This window comes from Arvicola amphibius, chromosome 6 (assembly GCF_903992535.2).
Source record: "Arvicola amphibius chromosome 6, mArvAmp1.2, whole genome shotgun sequence".
NCBI classification, from domain to species: domain Eukaryota; kingdom Metazoa; phylum Chordata; class Mammalia; order Rodentia; family Cricetidae; genus Arvicola; species Arvicola amphibius.
The window spans coordinates 59,731,988-59,751,729 of NC_052052.2; the positions used below are offsets into that span (position 1 = coordinate 59,731,988).

At 45.3% G+C, this 19,742-nt stretch overlaps 1 protein-coding gene across 1 annotated transcript in view; it reads right to left on the reverse strand.

Moving 5' to 3' along the window:
- The window catches only part of Adamtsl1 (ADAMTS like 1), a 348,621-nt gene that overhangs the window by 11,058 nt on the left and 317,821 nt on the right, over nucleotides 1–19,742 (reverse strand). Inside the window, exons 24-26 of the mRNA XM_038334446.1 lie at nucleotides 7,854–8,066; nucleotides 6,207–6,387; nucleotides 3,358–3,565 (exon numbers count right to left, since the gene is read on the reverse strand). Coding sequence (XP_038190374.1) covers nucleotides 3,358–3,565; nucleotides 6,207–6,387; nucleotides 7,854–8,066 — 602 coding nt within the window. The remainder of the gene's footprint in view (nucleotides 1–3,357; nucleotides 3,566–6,206; nucleotides 6,388–7,853; nucleotides 8,067–19,742) is intronic.

Genomic DNA, 19,742 nt, shown 5'->3' on the forward strand with positions numbered 1-19,742 from the left:
CATGATCTGCATCTGAGCAGTGCATTTATGTCTGAGTTGGGGACAGGGGCATGACAACAGTGGTGAGCAGTGTGTCAGGAAGGGGTGGCAGTGGATTGGGTGTTTGGGAACTGAACTGAGGGAGTGGGAGAGTTCCTTGGGCAGGCTGGTGGCTTACTTGTTCTGATTTGATACAGTTATATGTATATGAGTGAGCTTGTGTGCTCACCATGACCATTCAGGAGTCCAGTGAGCTCCCTGGAGCTGGAATTATAGGTGTTTGTGAGCTACCATATATAGATGCCGGGAGCTGGCTCCCTTGGGAATGAACAGTCCCAACCATAGAGCCATCTCTCCATCTCAGGTGATGTAATCTATGGGATCACTATTGTATGTTATGGCTAGTCATTGGCTGCGTATCACTGACACATGACAACGCTGTTTTGGTGTGCTCAGCAGAACTGTTATTCTTGGGGCATGCAGTCATTATTTTTCATTTTTTATCATTAATTCGCTGTCAATTTTTTATATGCGTATAATAGATTCTGGTCACCTTCCTCCCTCCACCTCTCCTTTGTTGTTTTCATTTTAATATTTCGAGGAACCGACATTGTTGTCCACAGTAGCTAAACCATATTTTGTTTCCCGCAGGCACCACGCTGGGAATTCAATTTCTCTCATCTTTACTAAACTTTTATCCCTCCCAGAGCAGAGACTCAAATGCAGGCCCTGTGTATGCTAGGTGAGTGCTCTACCACTGAGCGTCTGCCCCAGCTAACACCAAACTTGCCATTTATTCAAAAATAATCATCCTAATGAGTATAAAATGGTAATGTATTGTGGGATTTCTTTCAAGAAAGCATTTTTTTTCTATGTAGCTCTGGCTGGCTTTGGGCCTTTGATGGCCAGTTGCTCTTCACAGTAATGTACTGTTGTTGATTTACTTTTCTCTAATATTTCCCCCATTCAATGACTATTCAAATCCTTGCCCAAGGAAAGCTATTTATTTATTATTTATTTATTTTTGTTGTTGTTCAGCTGTAGGAATTTTAAGCCATTATGGATTTGTTCTCTTCTGGTCAGAGTTATGATTTCAAGTATGTCCTCCTATGCCCTAGGTGGCCTTTTCACTCACGTGACAGTATCCTGTTGCTGGACAAAACCCCTTAATGGTGGTGTGTTTTTGTTGTCTGGCATGGTTTGGATAGATTTTCTGAGTTTATATGTTGGAAATTTAACTCTATTCATTCTATGTTGATGATATTTGGGGAAGGGGAGCGGCACTGTGGGAGATAATTAAAGCTGACTGAGGTGTTCAGGATGGTGCCTCCCTGATGAGATTAGTGGCTCTGTAAGACTTGTGCTGGCATGCCTGCTTTCATGCCATGTGGTGTCTGACATGGCAGAAAGGCTTGTACCATATGGGCAACTTCCTTGATAACAAACTTCAGTTTCCAGAACTGTAAGAAGTAATTATTTTTACAAATTATCCACATAATTTTGTTAGAGCAACACAAATTAACTAAGGCAGTGTCATATCGAAGAAATTATTGCCAAGTTCGATGTCATGAAGGATTACCCCTCCGTTTTCTTCTAAGAATTTTATTTTTAAAAGTGAAATTTATTTGGTGTAAGGGACCAGCTTCATTTCTTGGCATCACCCAACAGCATATGTTAAAAAATGATTCTCTCTCTCCTAAAATGGTTTGGCAGTCTGCTGCAATCACTTGGTCATACATATGAGAGCTCATTGCTGGGCTTTTTAAAAAGCTCTCAAACAAACATGTTTTATATTGCACTTCGAACAGGAATGTGTAGAGAGCTAATTCCAACACGTTAGAATTTTGTCTGGCCAGTCAGAAAAGTCACTCTGTCTGTTAGTGCCAGTCCCAGATGAACCAAGAATAGCCGGGACTGATGGTGCTACCTGTTGGTGGGCACCACCTGTAATCATTCTGTTGGTATCTCTTGTACACATGGTAGATCCCCAATATTTTTTGAACACAGATTTTGGGACTAACCAGTATATATACAATGAAATTATTTCCTATACGCACTTATACACACTGATTCTTGAGTGTGAGAACAACAATGTGAAACTATAGAGGGAGGCTTCAGGCCATTTGGTGAATTAGATATACAAGTAAGGAGACTGTTCTTAGTATCTAACAGGCCTTAGGACACACAGAGGTTCTGACAGGTGCACAGTGTCACCTGGTCCAGACCCATGACCATATTCCCCTTGACTTCCCTTCACTCCCAGAACCTTCTGTTTGGGGTAGTCCCCTTTTAAAAGTACAACTAAACATGATACTTCCTCTCAGTGGATGAAATTAAATATGGTACCTCCATTATAGCTGAAGGAGGCTTCATCCTGAGGCTCTGGCCAAACGAGGACCACTGTGGCTCTGTTGATTTCGTGATGGCTAGCATTGTATTTTAAGTTTAAATTACTGTGCTTAGGAGATCTATAAGACAAGAATGCCTCTAACCTGTAAGCCTCACATGCTCAAGGACAAATAGCTTCCCAGAATGCTGGGGGTAATTCTTATAATTGCCTGGCCTTGTACAATTTTAACCAAACTGCTGTTTATGGATAATAAACCACACGTTTTTGTTTCTTTAAACAAGCATGCTTGCCCATAATTGGCTGTGAGCTCGATGATGTGTAGGCAGGAACTACGTCAGGATGTGTGCTTGCCCTGACTGCACGAAGTGTGTAGGCCTTGTGAGTTTTGCTTTTATCAGCTTCCGACTAATGTAATTAGGCTCTCTACCTTGGGAATTCCAAGTCTTGGATGTAGATCTGGCGTGAGTATCTGCATAAAGCCTCTTTTGTTTAAAATGTATTCACGCCCAGACTGGTGAATCTCTGAATGACTCCATGTCAACCTCCAGGCAGAGAACTGAGGAAGGAGAAGGAGGCATAGGTTTCAAGGTGATCCAGTTGGCTTCACCTTTCTTTTGGCTTGGGATGATGGTTTCCGGTTTCCAAAGCCTGCTTGAGTCCCACTGCAGTGCAGCTGACTCCCACCTTTGGGGGGTATGGGCTGGTCATCATTGTTTTCAAAGTTTTCCCAGTGACGTTTTTGATCTGTGGAACTAGCTGAGAACCCTGGTGCAGAGCCACGGGCGCATTCCTCTGAAGTTCCCAGTTACAGGAAATGGTCATAAAATGAAAAGCAACAGGTCTCAGGAGTGTGCTAATGCCTCAGAAAACCTTACACGTGTTAGGATAGGGGATGCAAAAGTGACACTGGGTGGGGTTAGAGAGAGGCGGTGGCATTTCTCTTCCTACTGTGGCAAGGTTTCTATCTGCAGATTTGCTCTCAAAACCAAAAACCAAAACAATCAAACCAAACCTCTCTGGCTCCTCACCTGGCCCCAGCTGGAGAAAGCCCATTCCACACACAGTTGCTGGTTACAAGCTTGGGTGTCCACAGGCCGTTTGGCCAGCTGAGTGCACATGTCATTGGACACTGGGGTAGAAATCCCAGATGCTTTCAACTTCTGACAGGTCACCCGGCGTGTCTGGACGCCTCCACCACAGCTCCGGGTACAGGCAGACCAGGAGGTCACCATCCACCTGAGGAGAAAGCAGACATGAGGGCAATTGCAGAGGGTAAGGCCTGGGGGAAATAAAACCTTGCTTGTCCTTCTCAACACACGTGGATGTTGATCTGAGGGTCATTTCCCCAAGATTTACTCAGAAAAATGTAAAATGTCTACACCATGCCTTTGAAACCCATGAATGCTAACTTGCTTTCAGATAAGGGCTTTTTGTTGTTTGTGAGACAGGGTCTCAGTATGTGGCACAGCTCAGCTTTGGACTTGAGCGCTGGAGTTACAGGCATGCACCATAGGCAGGATCTGGAGATGAGATTATACGAGTAGACCCTACAGGCCATTATCAGAGGGAAACGCGCATGGGTGAAAGGTGGCAGAATGACCAGGGAACAGAAGCTGCAGCCACACACCAGGGACTTTAAGAGGTACTGGAATATGGGAGTGATAAGGAGCAAATTCACTCCTAGAGTCTCTACAAAGAGCACATGGCCCTGTGGATGGCTTAATTTCTGGTCTAGGAAATGGATTTTTATGATGCCATTTGGATGAATTTTCCTTGCAGCCCCAGGAAATTTCTAAAATTGGAACATTGACAAGGAAAGACTATTATTGAGGGCTGGTTGCTTTAAGTTCCCCCACACTAGAGAAATTGTGGCTAGAAAGCTTTTAGCTAGAACTCACACTGCACTATGTCAGGGAAGGACCCTTTTCCTAGGAGAGCTGGGTCCAAACACGTTACCGCTTGAGATAGGAGGTTTCACTGAGGTCAAGGTTTTGTCTGGAACTTTGCTCCACCTTTCAGAAATAGTCAAAGATCATTCTAGATTTTTAGGGTAATTTGCTACCATTAGTAAGTCAGTGTAGAAGTCATATATCTTAGAGGGTTGCATGTGTAGTATAAACATCTATTCTCAGAATATAACTTAAGTCCCTAGAAGTAAAACTGACCAAAAATATGACAAATGAGCTTTCCTCATAAAGCCATTCTATAATCTGGGGACACTACAATCATGTAGGAGCCCTCTTCTGCATGTGTGCACATACAGATAATTATAGAGTCATGGTCCTTTCTTGCCAATTGTAGACTCCAGGAAGACCCCAGCAGTTGTGATACATGGAGTCTGGGACTAGAACTGTAAAGTAGATGAACAGCCACCTGGGTTAGAGCAGATAGTCAGAAGATAGTTGGAAGATAGGGTCATGCCTATGTCTGTACAAGAGAGGATGCTCATGTGGTCCTCGAGCTGGACTGGCATTCTAGTCAAACGGAACCCTATGGGGCTTCCCCGCCAAGTGGGACCATGTTTGGTTTTCAAAAGAAGTGCATGGAGAGACAGGGAAGAGATTCTTTCTTCCAGCAGGATCTACAGCTGACTTAGTTTGTGGCAATTTCTCAGTGCCTTGGCCTGGGGAGGATGACTTTAAGTGGGTTTCTAGGCCAAGGAAATGTCGTGTTTAGGAAGCAAGCACAAGGTGTTTTAAAGCCACTGGAAGCATTGAAACCTAAGAAGAGATGGCCATTACTATGTCAGTCGCTGAAGTAAATTAGGCTGATTAGCTCTGACCATCACCAAATCAAATCACAGAGTTCCTGGCACGTGAAAGATCTCTTCTTCATTTCATGCAGCTTGGCAAGGGCAGTCTTCCAGATCCTTCTGTCCCTGGTGAATGTCAGGCCTGCGTTTCAATCAAATTTGATTTCTAAATATACATTTCAGTGATGTTTTCAGGAGCCGGGGTGGGGGTTTTGAGAAAGGAGAGCTATGGGCCATGTTACTGTTCAGGAAGGGTATAAAAGGACATTAATCATTCCCGTGGAAACCTTCCCGTCAGCGAGTCAAACTGCTGATATTAATGAGTGTGTTTCATATTTCATGGAGTCTCTCCTAGTCTCAGCTGCTCCCTATGACTCAGCTGGCAAAACACAAAGCAGTTGCCGGAGCAGTATAGCAAAGCCCTACAGATAGGGGCCCTTCAGTTCCTAGCCAAGTCTCCTGGGTTGCAGAGCGCCATGCTGGTGCCAACTCCGACCCCATCCATTACCCGTTAGCTACTGCCTTGAAGACTTGGGGATATGAGCTCAGCGGGACTCAGGGCTTCTTGATGCCAGAGTTAAATGAGCAAAGGCAACGGTGGGTGTCATTGAACCTAACTACGAATCTGAAGTTAGATCTAAAGTGCAGGAACTGCATCCGGAGTTAGCAGCTATAGAAAAATGAGATGCAGTCCAACTTTAGTGAGATGCAACTGCTTCCTTAAAATTAACTAGCAGAGGTATTTAGGTAGACAGAAAGGAAAAAGTCAGAGTTGAGCCCAGTAGTCCTTGTCTCTTCAACTTTTCAATAGGAAATACGTTCCGAACAACCCAGAACAGCAGTTTAGTATTGCAGGATGGGTGTCACCTCTGGCCCCACCCTGGGACATACTTCTTTACTGGACAGACTCTCAGGGCTTGACAGCCTAGGTAGCTTCTGCTGGCTGAATGGGGGGGGGGAATGAGGAGAGCTGAAAGCAGAGGTCTACTTGGAGGCCATCTCTAGTATGGTGAGCAGGTGCCTATGGGAAAGAGCAGCTCCTTGGATGCCATCTCTTTCTGCATGGTGCTTGACGGCTAGCTAATAGTCAGGGCCAGCGGCTGGGGGCAGAAAGGGCACACTTACCGAGAAGGGCAGTCTCTCCGGTTGCAGGCAACAGGCTGCACAGCTGGCCGAGGCTTTCCAGTGCAGTGTTCAGGGTCAACCTCCGTGGTGTTGAGCAAGCACCTGAGGCGGGGCTGATGAACCCCTCTGTTACCACAGGATGCTGAGCAGGTCGCCAGTCTGTCCACAGACCACCAGTAATCTGTCACGGGGGGAGGATCAGAGGGAAGACGACGTGGTGTTACTGCCCACGCTTGCCTTTCTGGGCAGGGGAAAGATGAGTGAGCTGAGAGGGGCTGTATAAACACACCATCTGCTTAGGGGGTGGGGCGGCGCCATCCCAACAAACTTGGGCAAGGCCGCTGGGCTCCAGGAGCCTCCGAGTCAGCTCACCAGGAAAATAACGAACACAGAGCCCCTTTCCTCACGAAGTATGGTGAGGCCTGAGTAAGATGGGAGGAAAGGCCTAGCTCCACAAGTACCCGGCACAGTATGTAGCCGACAGTCACAGTGGTTATTATTTTTAATCATATTTGCTCAAGTCTTTCTTTTTTCATTTTGGTTCATCACAAAGTGACTTTATTTTTCTACAGAGAGGTAGAAATATATCAAGGTACTTAATCATGTTTAAAAGCATGAATTTGAGTTGGAATTTGTAAATTTTACAAAACACAGCCTATCCGAAGAGTTCCCCTTTGTATGAGACAATGATGTTCAGGGAAGAGCCCTGCTCTGTGGTGTCTCTGTTTGGGGACCACCGGTGACGTATTGCAGGGAAGGCTGTTAAAATAAACATTGCTTGGTATCGTTGGGATTCACATTTGCTAATGCTTGCGTGTTACAAACAGTGCAGATTCGTTTTCCTCTTTGGAGAGCCAAGCGGCAGGGGAGGTTGTTGCAGCAGGAGATCCGTGTGCTTAGAAAAATCTCTTTTCATGAAGCATTAGTGAAAGCAAGCCATCCTTCCCAGAGTCCTCAGTTTTGGGAGGACATCCATAACATTTTGTTTTTCTCCACAGAGTCACATACAGTGCAGTAGAATCAGCCCATGGAAAGCAGCCTCCCCCAGTTTCCACAGAGAGGCCAGCTTGGCCTTTCTTCCCGCTGCCTTCAGCTCCTTAGCAGCTCTGTGCACTGAGTATGACCTTGCTGACCTGCCTGTGTTCCTGGAAGGCTCATGCCTGAGCCAAGCAGGCTGCTTTATCAGGGCTGTTTTCTTTTGTTCTTTTGGTGTTCCTCCCTCCCCCCACCAGCACCAAAGCCAAAAGAAAGGTGCCTAGAAAGGCCTTTGCATGCGATTATGGCTGAACAGCTTGGAGTGTGAGGCCTTACACTGCTCTCTCCAGGCAGAAGCAAGTGGCCCCACCCCGCTGGTTAGATCAAGATATACTTTTAAACAGAATCAGCAGGGAAGACGTGGATTTCTTGAAAATGTGCTGTGTGTAGTCTTTCCCAGTTAAATCAGCTTAAAAGGAAAGCGTGTAACTGACCGCAATGCCCTCTCCAGCCTGATTTTTCCAGCTTCAGCCGGGATAGGTCCCAGGTGCTCTGTGGTGGTAGAAGGTAAGGTTTCACGGCACAGAGACATTCCCCACGAGAATATCAGCACGTTCCACTAGAGAATGGATTCCCAAATAAGTCGCTGCTCCAAGCCTGGAGAGTTCTTACCTTGGATCACCAGAGACGCTTTCTGCGTGAGCGTTCCTGCTTCATTCTGAGCCAGGCAGCTGAACTCCTCTTGAGGCCCTCCACTGAGATTTGCCACCTGGAGGATTTGTCCAGCTCCCCAGATGTGGTGGGTCAGCCCCGGGGCAGCGGCAATTGGCTGGCCATTTCGGAACCAGGTGATGTTGGGGGTGGGGTGACCTTTGATGGGGCAGCCTAGAAGAAGAGAGAAGACATCCGTGGTACAGCCAAACCCCACATTCCTGGTGAGCTCATGAGGGTTTCCATGGCCCTAGGAATTGTACACATGTCACGGTCTTACTGATTGCGTGTTTTTCCCAAGGACAGGGGTGTTTCCACTCTCTGGACTTCTGGGAGGGTAACTATTCTTCATTCAGTTCAATAAAATGCTCAAAGAACACAAAGAGACTATTCCTCTTCCTGCCTCTATGCTGACTTCTGAAACAATGGCACAATTGCCGTAATTTGTTGAAAGTTTTTTTCCTGGTAGTTCTTCCACTGATTCACTGATTCATTTATAAAGGAAGTTTTTCTTCAATATTCAAACTTCTGCCAATTTAAATCTAATCCCTGTTGCCATGTTACTTTATATTATTTTTGAAGTAATATATTTTTAGAAGATACTAGGGAAATAATTTTATACATTGGCCTAATTTGTCCATAAATGAAGACCCTTGCTTTCTCTTTTTTGACAGCTCTTAACCAGGCATGTATTGGATATGTGCAACCCTACTCTTATCTATGTAACATGGACTAGGCATGTGCAGTCCTATTCTGTGTAGCTACAACATATTTTGATACATTAAAATTCTAAGATATTAAATTGAACACATATTATGAAATTGGTAAAATAGATTGCCATTGTGAGGAAAACCACATATCCTGTGGATCTGGGGCACTTGCTGTATTTGTTCTTGTAGCCCAATGACTTAGCCTCATGAGAAAAGTTGTTTCGAAGCTCACAGTGCATACCAAATCATCAAACTGCAGAGAAACTAAGGTTTTCTTCAGTGTAGCTCAGCAAGTGTCTACTTGGAACCTACAGTTCTAAGGATTAAGCAGGTAGTTGGGACAACCTCCTCTCTTCCAGGGAGCTGTCAGCTTGTATGGAATTAAGAAGGCAAAGTAACGGGGTGACTATTTGGAGGGAGGGAGGGAACCAGTGTGAGAGGAGGGATACAGAGGATAGTACGTGGGGGCAAATAAGAGCCAAGTGCAGTGAAACACACACACACATGCACACACATGTACACACACATATGCATGCACCAATGAAAACCATGATTTTGCAAACTGAACAGTATTTGCACAGTCAGAATTTGTGTATTTCAATGTCTATAAATCGTAGGGTAGAAGCACAAATGCAGGAATGGCATTTAATGCAGCAGCATGGCAAGGCATGGAAGTTCATTGGCTTTTTTATTTACTTAGTATGAATCTAAAATTATTCTTAACTCATGCTTGCATTATTCCATTCACTGATGTTCAGGAACAACTCAGTATCTAAATAATTGCTTTCCCTATAGTCGGTCTGGTCAACTTTTTTTTTCCACAAGTTAAACATAGGTGGGGCTAGCCCATCATTTGTCTTCTAAATGGTTTGAAAAAAAAAACATTTATTTTTATTTTATGTGTATGAGAGTTTTGCCTGCATATATTCATGTATTCCAAGTGTGTATGTCTGGTATGTGCAGAGGTCAAAATAGGGTGGCAGATCCCTTAGAACTGGAGTAATGGATGGCTGTGAGCCACCATGTTATTGCTGGGAACTGAACCCAGGTCCTCTGCAAGAGTAGCCAGTGCTCTTAATTAATGAGCCACCTCTCTCCAGCCCCTTTCCTAAATGTTTTATAGTTTACTTTAAAGTTTTGGTGGTTCACCTTCCCTCCCTTAGCCCTGTTGAAGTCAGAAATGATTTTCCTCTTGCCACTCTTGATTCTGAAAATTTTGGCTTGGCTGTCCTCTAGGAAGATGCTGCTGGGCACCCTTCCTGTTTTCTCTTTCTCAGAGCAAATCAAGTCCTGAATTCCAGATGAATACTGCTCAGGTCAGAGGCTTTCCCTCAGCCTCCCTGGCATACGAATTGTAGCTTCTAGTTCTGGTCAGGGACTGGAAAGGAGAATAACGACATAGAACAAAAAGACTTGTCCCGCCCCCTCCCTCCCTCCATCCTGCAGATGAGGGTGTATATCGACAGCCAGGCATTCTGTTGGCTTTCTCTGTTGGGAAGAAAAGGGCAACAACACTCTGTGGTCAGATCCCTTGAAGTTTGACACAAGTTTACTGCTGAACCTAGAAGGCAATTGTATTTTGTCAGACCAGGCTGGGATATTTTCCTGTATACCAGGACTTGAAACAGGAATGCCTTTCTGGGTTCAAGTTCTGCTAGGCAAAGTGGGCAGGGAAGGGGACTGACTTTAAGTGTCTGCTAAGTAGGGTTAAGGGTCCACTCCACATGGACCGACTCCCTGGGTCCAGTGGTTGGTTGGTCGGATGAATGTGGGTGGGTGGGTGGGGGTGGAAAGTGGCCCTGGGAATCTCTCCCTAAAGTTCAGGTTGGATTCTAAGGGGTCCCAGATAGGCACAGAGGAGGCATGGGTGTTTGAGGTCTTTGTTATAGGTTATTGAATACATATCCTAACTAGGGCACTCACAAAGTCTCTTTTCCCTCCTAAGACCATGGACATTTGCTGAATAGATGATAGAATTTCTTCCACATCAGGATATAGTGACCATAGAGAGAGCACTTTCAATGTGTGAGACTGTTCATCATGAATTGAAAAATTGTCTTAGGGAAGTCCATCTCCATCTTTGGTCTACTTTTCAGAGAGAGAGAGAGGTCAAAAACATGAATTCTAACCAAGATAAAGCAAAATTATCTGCCTTTTCCATTGCTGTTTGTCTTTCGGTACTTTTGACTGCACACACAGGTGTCTCCCTGAAACGTCCTTTGTACTCAGTAGTAACATTCTTAGTGTACATGCAGTCAGGCTCCTGAGCTTTTATGTACACATGTGTGTGTGGGAGAGAGAGAGAGAGAGAGAGAGAGAGAGAGAGAGAGAGTGTGTGTGTGTGTGTGTGTGTGTGCGTGCGCGCACCATGGTCTCTGAGGATTGCCAGCAGCAATAGTCAAAATAAAGGTCTAACATGAATTCCCACTGTGTATGTTCCCAGAGAGTAATTATCCATGTTTCATTGCTAATGAGAAAACCTGCCTTGTAACGGGGTTCCCTTCTGTCACGGATATTTCTCATTTGTTAAGGTAAAGGACATATCAATCATTTCGTTTTGAAGCAGAGCGCTCTCTCTGTGTGCCACGTACAAGGACATCCAGAACTGTGCTCTGTATTCCATGCCTCCAGAGAGGCCAAGTCAGGACTCCCAAGCCCCAGTTTCTGCCCTGGTGAGAAGTGCAGCAGTGTTTAGCGCAGAGGGAACGAAGAGGGGCGGACACCTCTTTTTCCTACATCCTCCTCAGCTTTGTAAGGGCCAGCCTTTCCTGTTCAAGTCCCAGTGCCTTCCCGAGGAGACGGACCATCAGAGGGATGGACAGTCCTCAGTCCTCAGTCCCCAGCTGCTAACGAACTTGGGCTGGGGTGGTGGTGGTGGTAAGGGAAGCAGTTGGAGAAAGCTGCCCAGCTAGTGAGAGTGCTGGCTGCAGAAAGCCTCCCTCCATCAGCAAAAGAAAACACCGCCTTCAGGCTCCATTCTTAGGCTGGCTGTGGTTCTCAGCTGAGCCACAGCCAGGCGGATGAAGCTTTGTGCTTTCCATTTTCTTTTGTCACGGTCATCTCCTCTTCCTCCTCCAACATACTGACTGTGCAGCGAACAATGTTTAGAGGGAAGATAAACCAAATAAGAAAAAGTATATAAAAATTCTTAGTTCTGATCATTGTTACCTTAAATATAGGCAAAACCATGTATCCTCCAAACGTCTATAACGACCTTGTATATCGATAGGAAGCAGAGAGAAGCCAAAGAGTATTTGGGCCTAGGAAGCACGAGTCAAAGGCCAAGGAATTCCACACCACCTGCTCCACACGGGACAGAGTCAGTGGGCCCCAGTGAGCCCAGGAATTCCGTCCAGCTGATGCCCTTGCTTCTACTAAATGGTCCTCACTGCTTTCATTAGCCCCATGTCTTTACTGTGCATTGATTGTTTTAGAACTGTAGTAGCCTGTCTCGGGGAAGCAGCCCAAGTCTGACAGGTGGGATAAACACTGGGGTAGAAAAGTAGGTGGCCTGTTGGCCCTGGCTTCCAGCTTCCTTGCTTGCTATATATACACAGGAGCCGCTAGGGACCTTCAAGGTAACCCGATAAGGCTGCTTTGGAGGCACCATCTCCAAAGAGGCTCTGAACTCACAGTGATCACCGTTCAGTAGATATTTGTTGTTGCTGTTGATTTAAAGGGCTGGAAACCACCAGGAGCTTTGGCAAGCAGCTTGGCTTGTGGACTTCTTTGTAGAGATCAAGCCAACTCTAGATTCATTAGCTGTCTGTCACTTGAGTGAGCCACATATCCAGAGTTCATTTTCATGAGTCCTGAGCCTTAATGAGTACAAGTAAGGTTTAGAGCATATATCTCCGCCGCCCCCTGCTTCTCCAGATAAAAAGCATAAAAAAAAGTAGCTTAGGCTGATAAATCAGTCACGGAGCAAAGACTGTATCTGGGCTTCAGGAGCCCACGAGGAAGAAAGCCTTGGAAATGGGAATGCACATTCCAAGGGAGGAGGAGGAGAAAGCGGCTCTCTGGGAATTTTCACTTCACTGCTATCTAAAGGAAAGGAAGGCTGTGGCAGGTTGGGACATGCTGTGTAAAAATATTAAAGACGTGGCATTATTACTTCATGAGCTGGCTCCAGGCCTGTCAGCATTTTCATTATAATCCTGTGTTTTTCACAGAGTTAAAAAACGTTACTATAAAAATGATGTGTGTTGGGATGAAACTTGGCACTCGGCGTAGCCAGTCTGGATGTCCTTTCCTTAATTTAATTTTACAAAACTGGAAAACACTCTCTCGGTATTTTAGAATTTATAGAGGCCTTTCTGGTCTGCCAGTGGTCTGAGAGGGTGTGGGGGCCCAGGCTAGGGCCATGGGGTGACCAACCAAAATAGTCATACCATTTCACTGCCCCTTCTGGTCCCTGCTTTTTTTTTTTTTTCAGCTTGGGTTCCCCCCGGGCAACAAGTCTTTAAAATAGCAGAGAGTGAGGGGGAACTGGCACCAGGCAGTGGACTGGGAGAAATGATGAATTTATATTGGAAAACCCCAGTTCCTGACTCCCCATTTGTCAGCTGGACCCCAGAAGACCATGGAAGAAGACAGGCCACTTTAATTTTCACTCAGATTTCTGGGACCTCCCAATAAGCTGGTCAAATAACCAGGCTAAGACTATTCCCATGCACATTTGCCCAAAGAAAACTAACTTTAAAACATTCCTGGAAAAACAGAACTACACAAGCCCGTTTTCCATTCCCCAAATGTCTCTCTACCCCTAAGGGTAAGCGTTGGGTTTCCATTGGCAGGGGGCATACGAATGTCTCCCATGCTCCTGGGCATCTGGTGGAAGAATTTGATATATTTCTCAGCATGAAAAGTAGCTCCATCCAGATTTATGACTTGATCAAGGCCTTTCTCTCTCTATAATGATTGCCCTTATGTATATCCTAGGATCTGATTATTCTCTTATAGGTCAACAAGGTGAGATTGCCTATGACTGAGGCACAGGCACCCCCAGCCTTGGCTATGAAAACAGGATTTCATTGTTTAAGGTGGAATTTGGGGTGTTGAACATCATACTAGTTCAGGGATGCCTGGACCTCATTTCAGAAGGGGGAGTGGGGAGAGAAGAGGCGAAGGCAAGGTCAAGAAAATTGGTTCAGTTTTTAAAATTCACAGTAAGAATTGTTTTAGATTTAACTTATCACACGTGGATAATACACAGAATTCCCCCGTGTCCCTCTCTGCCAGTAGGCTCTTGGCATAAAGCTCACCTCTTAAAAACACATCAGTATTTTTAAAAAGGTTCAACTTTCTGGGTTTATAAATCCCTGGTTGACTTTACCTTCAGGCTGCTGACAGGTGCTACCCAGCCTGCGGGCAGGGAGGAGAGCATGGCCCCAGGGAGGCCTGATTGCCAGCTGTGCGGGGTCCCGGGAGGAGTCTCAGTCCACTGACCAGATGCCTGCCTGTGAGTCCCCGGACATGGATCACGTGGGACCACACTTCTTAAGCCAGAGCTCTTCTCTCTGTCTACATCTGTCATTCCCAGCAAGCCACACTCTGCAAGGAAGGAGGCTGGTGTTTCATGTTTGGTTGGAAATGAATCCTTACTTCAGGACTCTGGGAGTATCACTGAGGAGCAACTACCCTGACATGGAAACAGCAGGGGCGGGGTAAACGCTATGGAGCCTAGGCAGTACTTCTGAGCAAAGTAGCTGCGCTCACTGCACGTCAGCCAATGGGGAGGCAAGCTAAAAAATATCCAGATTGGGTTGGGGAGTAAGCCCAAGTCCACAGCAGCCTAGAGCCAACATGTCTTCATGAGCTCAGGCTAGGTTTGGCTCTGTGTACCGGCAAGAGCCCTTGCGAAAGAAATCAAAACCCATCTGCGCGCACACACAAAAGGGGCCTCCACTCAGAGGCCTGGACACACCGCATTTCAGTTCATTTCTACTGAACCAAAGCCACAGAACAGCAGCGGAGATGAAGAATGGCTAATATTCATAGCAGGTATCCTGAGAGGCCGCACTGGGGTTCACTGGCGGGGCACAGGAAGGAACAACTGCTGACGAGGAATTCCAGAGTGCGGTGGAGGGGTGGGGCTGCTGGGGCGATGCGAAGACCTTCGGTGAATTTATTATTTGCGCATAAGCCTCCTGGGTCCTGAGGCTCCAGGAACTTCTCAACAAAGTAAAGAAAATAATAAACACTGTTAGTGAAGCGAATAAAGATGAGAGCTAAGCAGGCAAGCTGGAAGAGGGATGAGAGCCACAGAAAGGTTCGGGAACAGTAAGGACAGAGGTCCCCAGCAAGCTGTGAGGAAGGACGCTATGGGCCGGCAGCTGCTGGACAGGAACACATCTGGCCCATGATGTCTGGCCTCTGGCAGGCAGGCTCTAAGAGTGTGTGGTTTTTCTGGGACCCATAAATAGAGATATGTTTAGAAGAGGAGGTCAGAAACCCACAGCTCGTATTGGGGCGTGCATAGAGGCCAGGCGAAGTGCTGATGGTGGCTGCTCAGTTGCCTTGATGGTTGTTTGCAATATACATTTCCGGTGTTGCTTTGGTGTCTGATCCGCTTTGGATATGGTTTTGGATCTATCATGGACCTGTATAACCCACAGATTCCCTTGGAGCATTTGGATAGGCAGCATGGTTCAGACCATCTGTGAAAATTCTCAATTTGGAAAGAACCACTTGGATGTAGAGCCCTAAAACCAGTGCTGCCTCCTTAGGCAACCTGACATTTGGAGAAATCTAGGCCTGGGTGAGGCAAAACACATACTGTCTAGATAGGAGCAGGTAACTGCTGGGTTGAATTTCTTCCTTTCTGGGGTCCTTGTTCTATGGAGCGTTCACATCAGGAGCCTGGGGGCTGCAGTGGAGAATACATCTGGAAAGGCTTGTGTACCCGGTCTCTGTAAATGATGGCAGTGTCAGGTCCAAAAGCCAGCTTTCTCCTGGAACTGGTGAAACAGGTTCTTCTCTACACAAAGCAGCTAGTTCCCTTATCACCAGCAGGAGCAACAAATGGTCACTTGTGATTATTTGTGGTGCCTATTAGCATGCCAGAGCGAATGTGCTCTCCAGGGTCCCTCAAGCACCCCAAGTGTCTAACCCTCCTCACCTCTTCCTCCAACATAAATGTCTCCAGCTCAGGAGCTTCGTGCCCCCCAAGCTGCTCATTTCCTCTTATATCCCTGATATTTCAGCTATCCTCTCTCTCTTACCTCTTGGTCCCCTTTTTGTCTTTGTCTCTTACTCACCCCTCCCCACCATTGCCTCTTCTCCTGGCCAGGCCCAATTGGCTGACCTTCTTCCATCTTCTACTTTCTCTCTCTGCTCTGAACTCTTACAGATGCTTCTGGCTGAACTCTCATAACTACAATGAAAATATTCCCCTTAACCATACCTTGACAGGTCATGTCATCAGTTTATACAGAGAGGAGGCTGAATGTTCCCACAGAGCTTCCTAAAGGTATCTCAAATATGGCAAAGACATAGAACCCTTAAAGGTTTAGGATTAGACAGAACAGGGGCTCACAGTTTGGATACCTATATTTTTTTTCTTTTTTCTTTTTCTTTTTTTGGTTTTTCAAGACAGGGTTTCTCTGCAGCTTTAGAGCCTGTCCTGGAACTAGCTCTTGTAGACCAGGCTGATCTCGAACTCACAGAGATCTGCCTGCCTCTGCCTCCCGAGTGTTGGGATTAAAGGCGTGCGCCACCACCGCCCGGCTGGATACCTATATTCTACTTTAGTAGTTAGAATTAAAATTTTCTTAAAATATTATTCTTAAATCTTTCTAAAGACCAAATATAGGAAATCCTATATAATATATACAGGAAAACCATGTTTTCCTATAGTGATAGATTTTCCCTCCCCATATGTATTTTTGGGTTATAATGGTAGGGAAAGGGTGACCAGCAAGGCTCTGAAATGACAAGTGTTTACTATAAGATGTTTATATAGTGTAATCTCTCAAAAAACTTGATTACAAACTGAGTAGTAGATTAGTGTCACTGCTGCTAGTAAGAAAGCCAAGGGCAGGAGTGGTGGGTTTTTTATCAGGGAAGGGCTAGATAGGGAATGCTTTAGATTGGGGCCATATGATCTCTGTTGTTGCTCAGCTTTCCTTCTCATTTGAAAGCAACCACAGACAACATCTAAATGAATCAGCATGGCTGCGCCCAAATATAACTTTATGTGACAAGAGGTGGCAGTCTAGAAGCTCCAGTCTAGGACATGAGATCATTAGGGTTTCTGTGTGCTGAGAACAAATGGGCCAGTAAAACCACTAAATGCCTGTGCAGTACATATTTTTACCTCCAAAGAAAACAGCCATTTTCACCAGAGAAAGAATTTGATACCTCTTTTCCTAGTTAAAAGTCTCATTTTGCTGCTTTTAAAAAAATACCAGTCCAAAGTTCTTTATGGATTAAAAGTTCAGAAAAATATGACAATTAAGAAATCCCTCCGTTCCCACTACCCAGAGGTACACACCTCTGGATATTGTCCCTTCCAACATATAGATGCACATGTTTCACTAGGTAACTTAGGGAATCTTGGAGTCTTCCCATTAATACATAAGAGATCTACCCATCCTTCACACCTGTTGCCAGAGTCTTTATGTAAATGTACCAGTACCTTTTATTTATGGTATCTCTACAGAGAATTAGGTAATTTCCATTTTGTCATGAATATAAATTATGCTAAGGGAAAGTTCTTAGCAGCTCTGTCCCTGAGTTCTGATGGCCCTTACGTCATCTCACTGAAGGAGCACTGACGGGTTAATGAGTGTCACTAAGAATATCGACTACGTATTGCCAACTTGTCCCCCAGAAATGTTATGCTAATGCATATTTTGGGCAGCAAAGTATGATGGTTGGCATGTTACTCCATTCTTGAATATTGTAGTCAGTAGGCAGAACGATGGTCTCTGTCTTCAGAAGTTCCCACCACAAACCGGGAAACCTGTGGACATGCTACTTTATAGGTAATTGCTCTTTTCAGATGTGATTAAGAAAGTATCTACTGGGCTGATTATTCTGGAATATCAATGCAATCAAAGGGGTACTTAAAAGAGGGGAAACAGAGGTAGCGTTAGAGAAAGATTTGTGGTCCTCTGCCATCCTTAAAGATAGAACAATAATCACAGTGGAAGAACAGAGGTAGCTTCTTGCAGCTGGTAAGGCAAGGGGATAGCTGCCCTTCAGAGCCTCTGGAAGCTTGGTCAACTTGACTTCATCCTAGCATTGTCTGTTCTGAAATCCTGATCCCCACAATTAAAAGAGAATGAATTTCTGTTGTGTTAGATCATGAAGTCTGTGGTACTTGGCTATGGCATCAATTATCAATTAAAAAAATCTATGTCTCTACAAATTTCCTACCCAACAAATAACATTTTCTTTATATCTGCTTTACTTTGATTTCAGTGAGATTGAGCCTTCTGATATCTCTTTGTATACAGTCATTAGGTAAATGTTGATGGATCACAGATCCCTTAGAGATTCTGAAGGAAGTTCTATGTTCTTTTATGAGAAACAAAACACATTTTCATATGCACTTGGGGCTTAGAAAGTGCCTCAAGCTCCTGGACCTAGGCTAAGAATCCCCATGTAGACAGCAGTAGTAGAAAGAGTACCAACAACATTCTCTTACTTAAAGTGAGAAGTCTACAATATAGGAGTACTTCCCACAAGGTACCAGGTAAGATGTGACATTGTGAGATTGCTTCCCTGGCTTATGGCAGCAGTCAGAGTCCTGGCTAACCAGATGCTTCATGCCCCAGGGTTACAAAGTCTGGGCATCATATGCTCCTTGCTCTCTGCTTTCTTCTCTTTCACTTCCAAGTCTGGAGGCAATCTATTTTCTGTCATGTACCAGAAATTTCCCAGCCACTCACCTTTCCTTCTTAAACAATGCAGTCCAAAATCCACTGTGTGAGGCTGAGGCAGAGTTCAGAGAGGAGGAGAAGTTGAGATAGTTGAGAACGGGATTTCTGAGCAGTAAAATCCCAAGTACATGGTGTGGGAGGTCTTCCTGTTTATGTGTTGCTTTTATTGGTTAACGAATAAAGAAACTGCTTTGGCCTATAACAAGGCAGAACTTAGCTAGGTGGGAAAAACTAAACTGAATGCTGGGAGAAAGAAGGTAGAGTCAGGGAGAAGCCATGTAGCTCCGTGGGAGACAGAAACCAGAACTTTACCTGGTAAGCCACAGTCTAATGGTGGTATACAGATTAATAGAGATGGGTTAAGTTAAGATGTAAGAGATAGCCAATAAGAAGTTAGAGCTAATAGGCCAAGCAGTGATTTAATTAATATAATTTCTGTGTGGTTACTTTGGGGCTGAGCAGCCAGGAACAAGCAAATTGCCCTCCTACAACAAGTACACACAGGGTGTTGCTCTGGTTTGAGTGTGTACTACCAACCAAACTTACATGTTGAAAGATGTGGTGTTTGGAGGTGAAACTTAGTGGTGTTTGGTTCAGAAGGACAGACTCCTTATGAATGGACAAGTGTTTTCTTACAGGAGCAGCTCAGAAGGAGGAGTTTGGAATCTTTTCTTTATGTTTGCTCATCCTTCTGTTTTCCACCAGGAGTCGAAGCAAAAAGACATCCTCACCAAGAGCTAAGAAGATGCCCTTGGGAGTTTCAGTTCCCTGAACTACAAGCTCCTAGCCCCACCCCCAATATATATATATGCAACAGAAAATAGGCTAAGATGCTCATGGTGGTGGTTTGTTTAATGGTGAATGAATGCAAGTGGGGTGAGAATGTGTGTGTGAGGCCAAGAGACAGCAGTGAGAGGAGATCGCCTATGCAGAGAGGGCTTGACCAAATCACTTAACGCATTAAGAACAGTAGAGGCCGTACACTTACAAATAAAGAGGAAATGGAGATGGAATTCTGTAGTGCTGGGCCAGAACTGGAGGCACAAGGGAGAACTCATGGTCTAATGTCGAGGCAAATACAGAGACTGTGGTCTTGCAGCTGCATGTGCAGCTGTGCGCGTACGTGTGTATGCGCTGCCAACAGTGGCACCACAGCAGCACCTTCCAGAACTATTCTCTAGGTCGGGGATGGGGAAAGTCTGAGGGGAGCCTCCAGGAGTTCTGGAGTTCTCAGGGGATGACACGACAGTGTC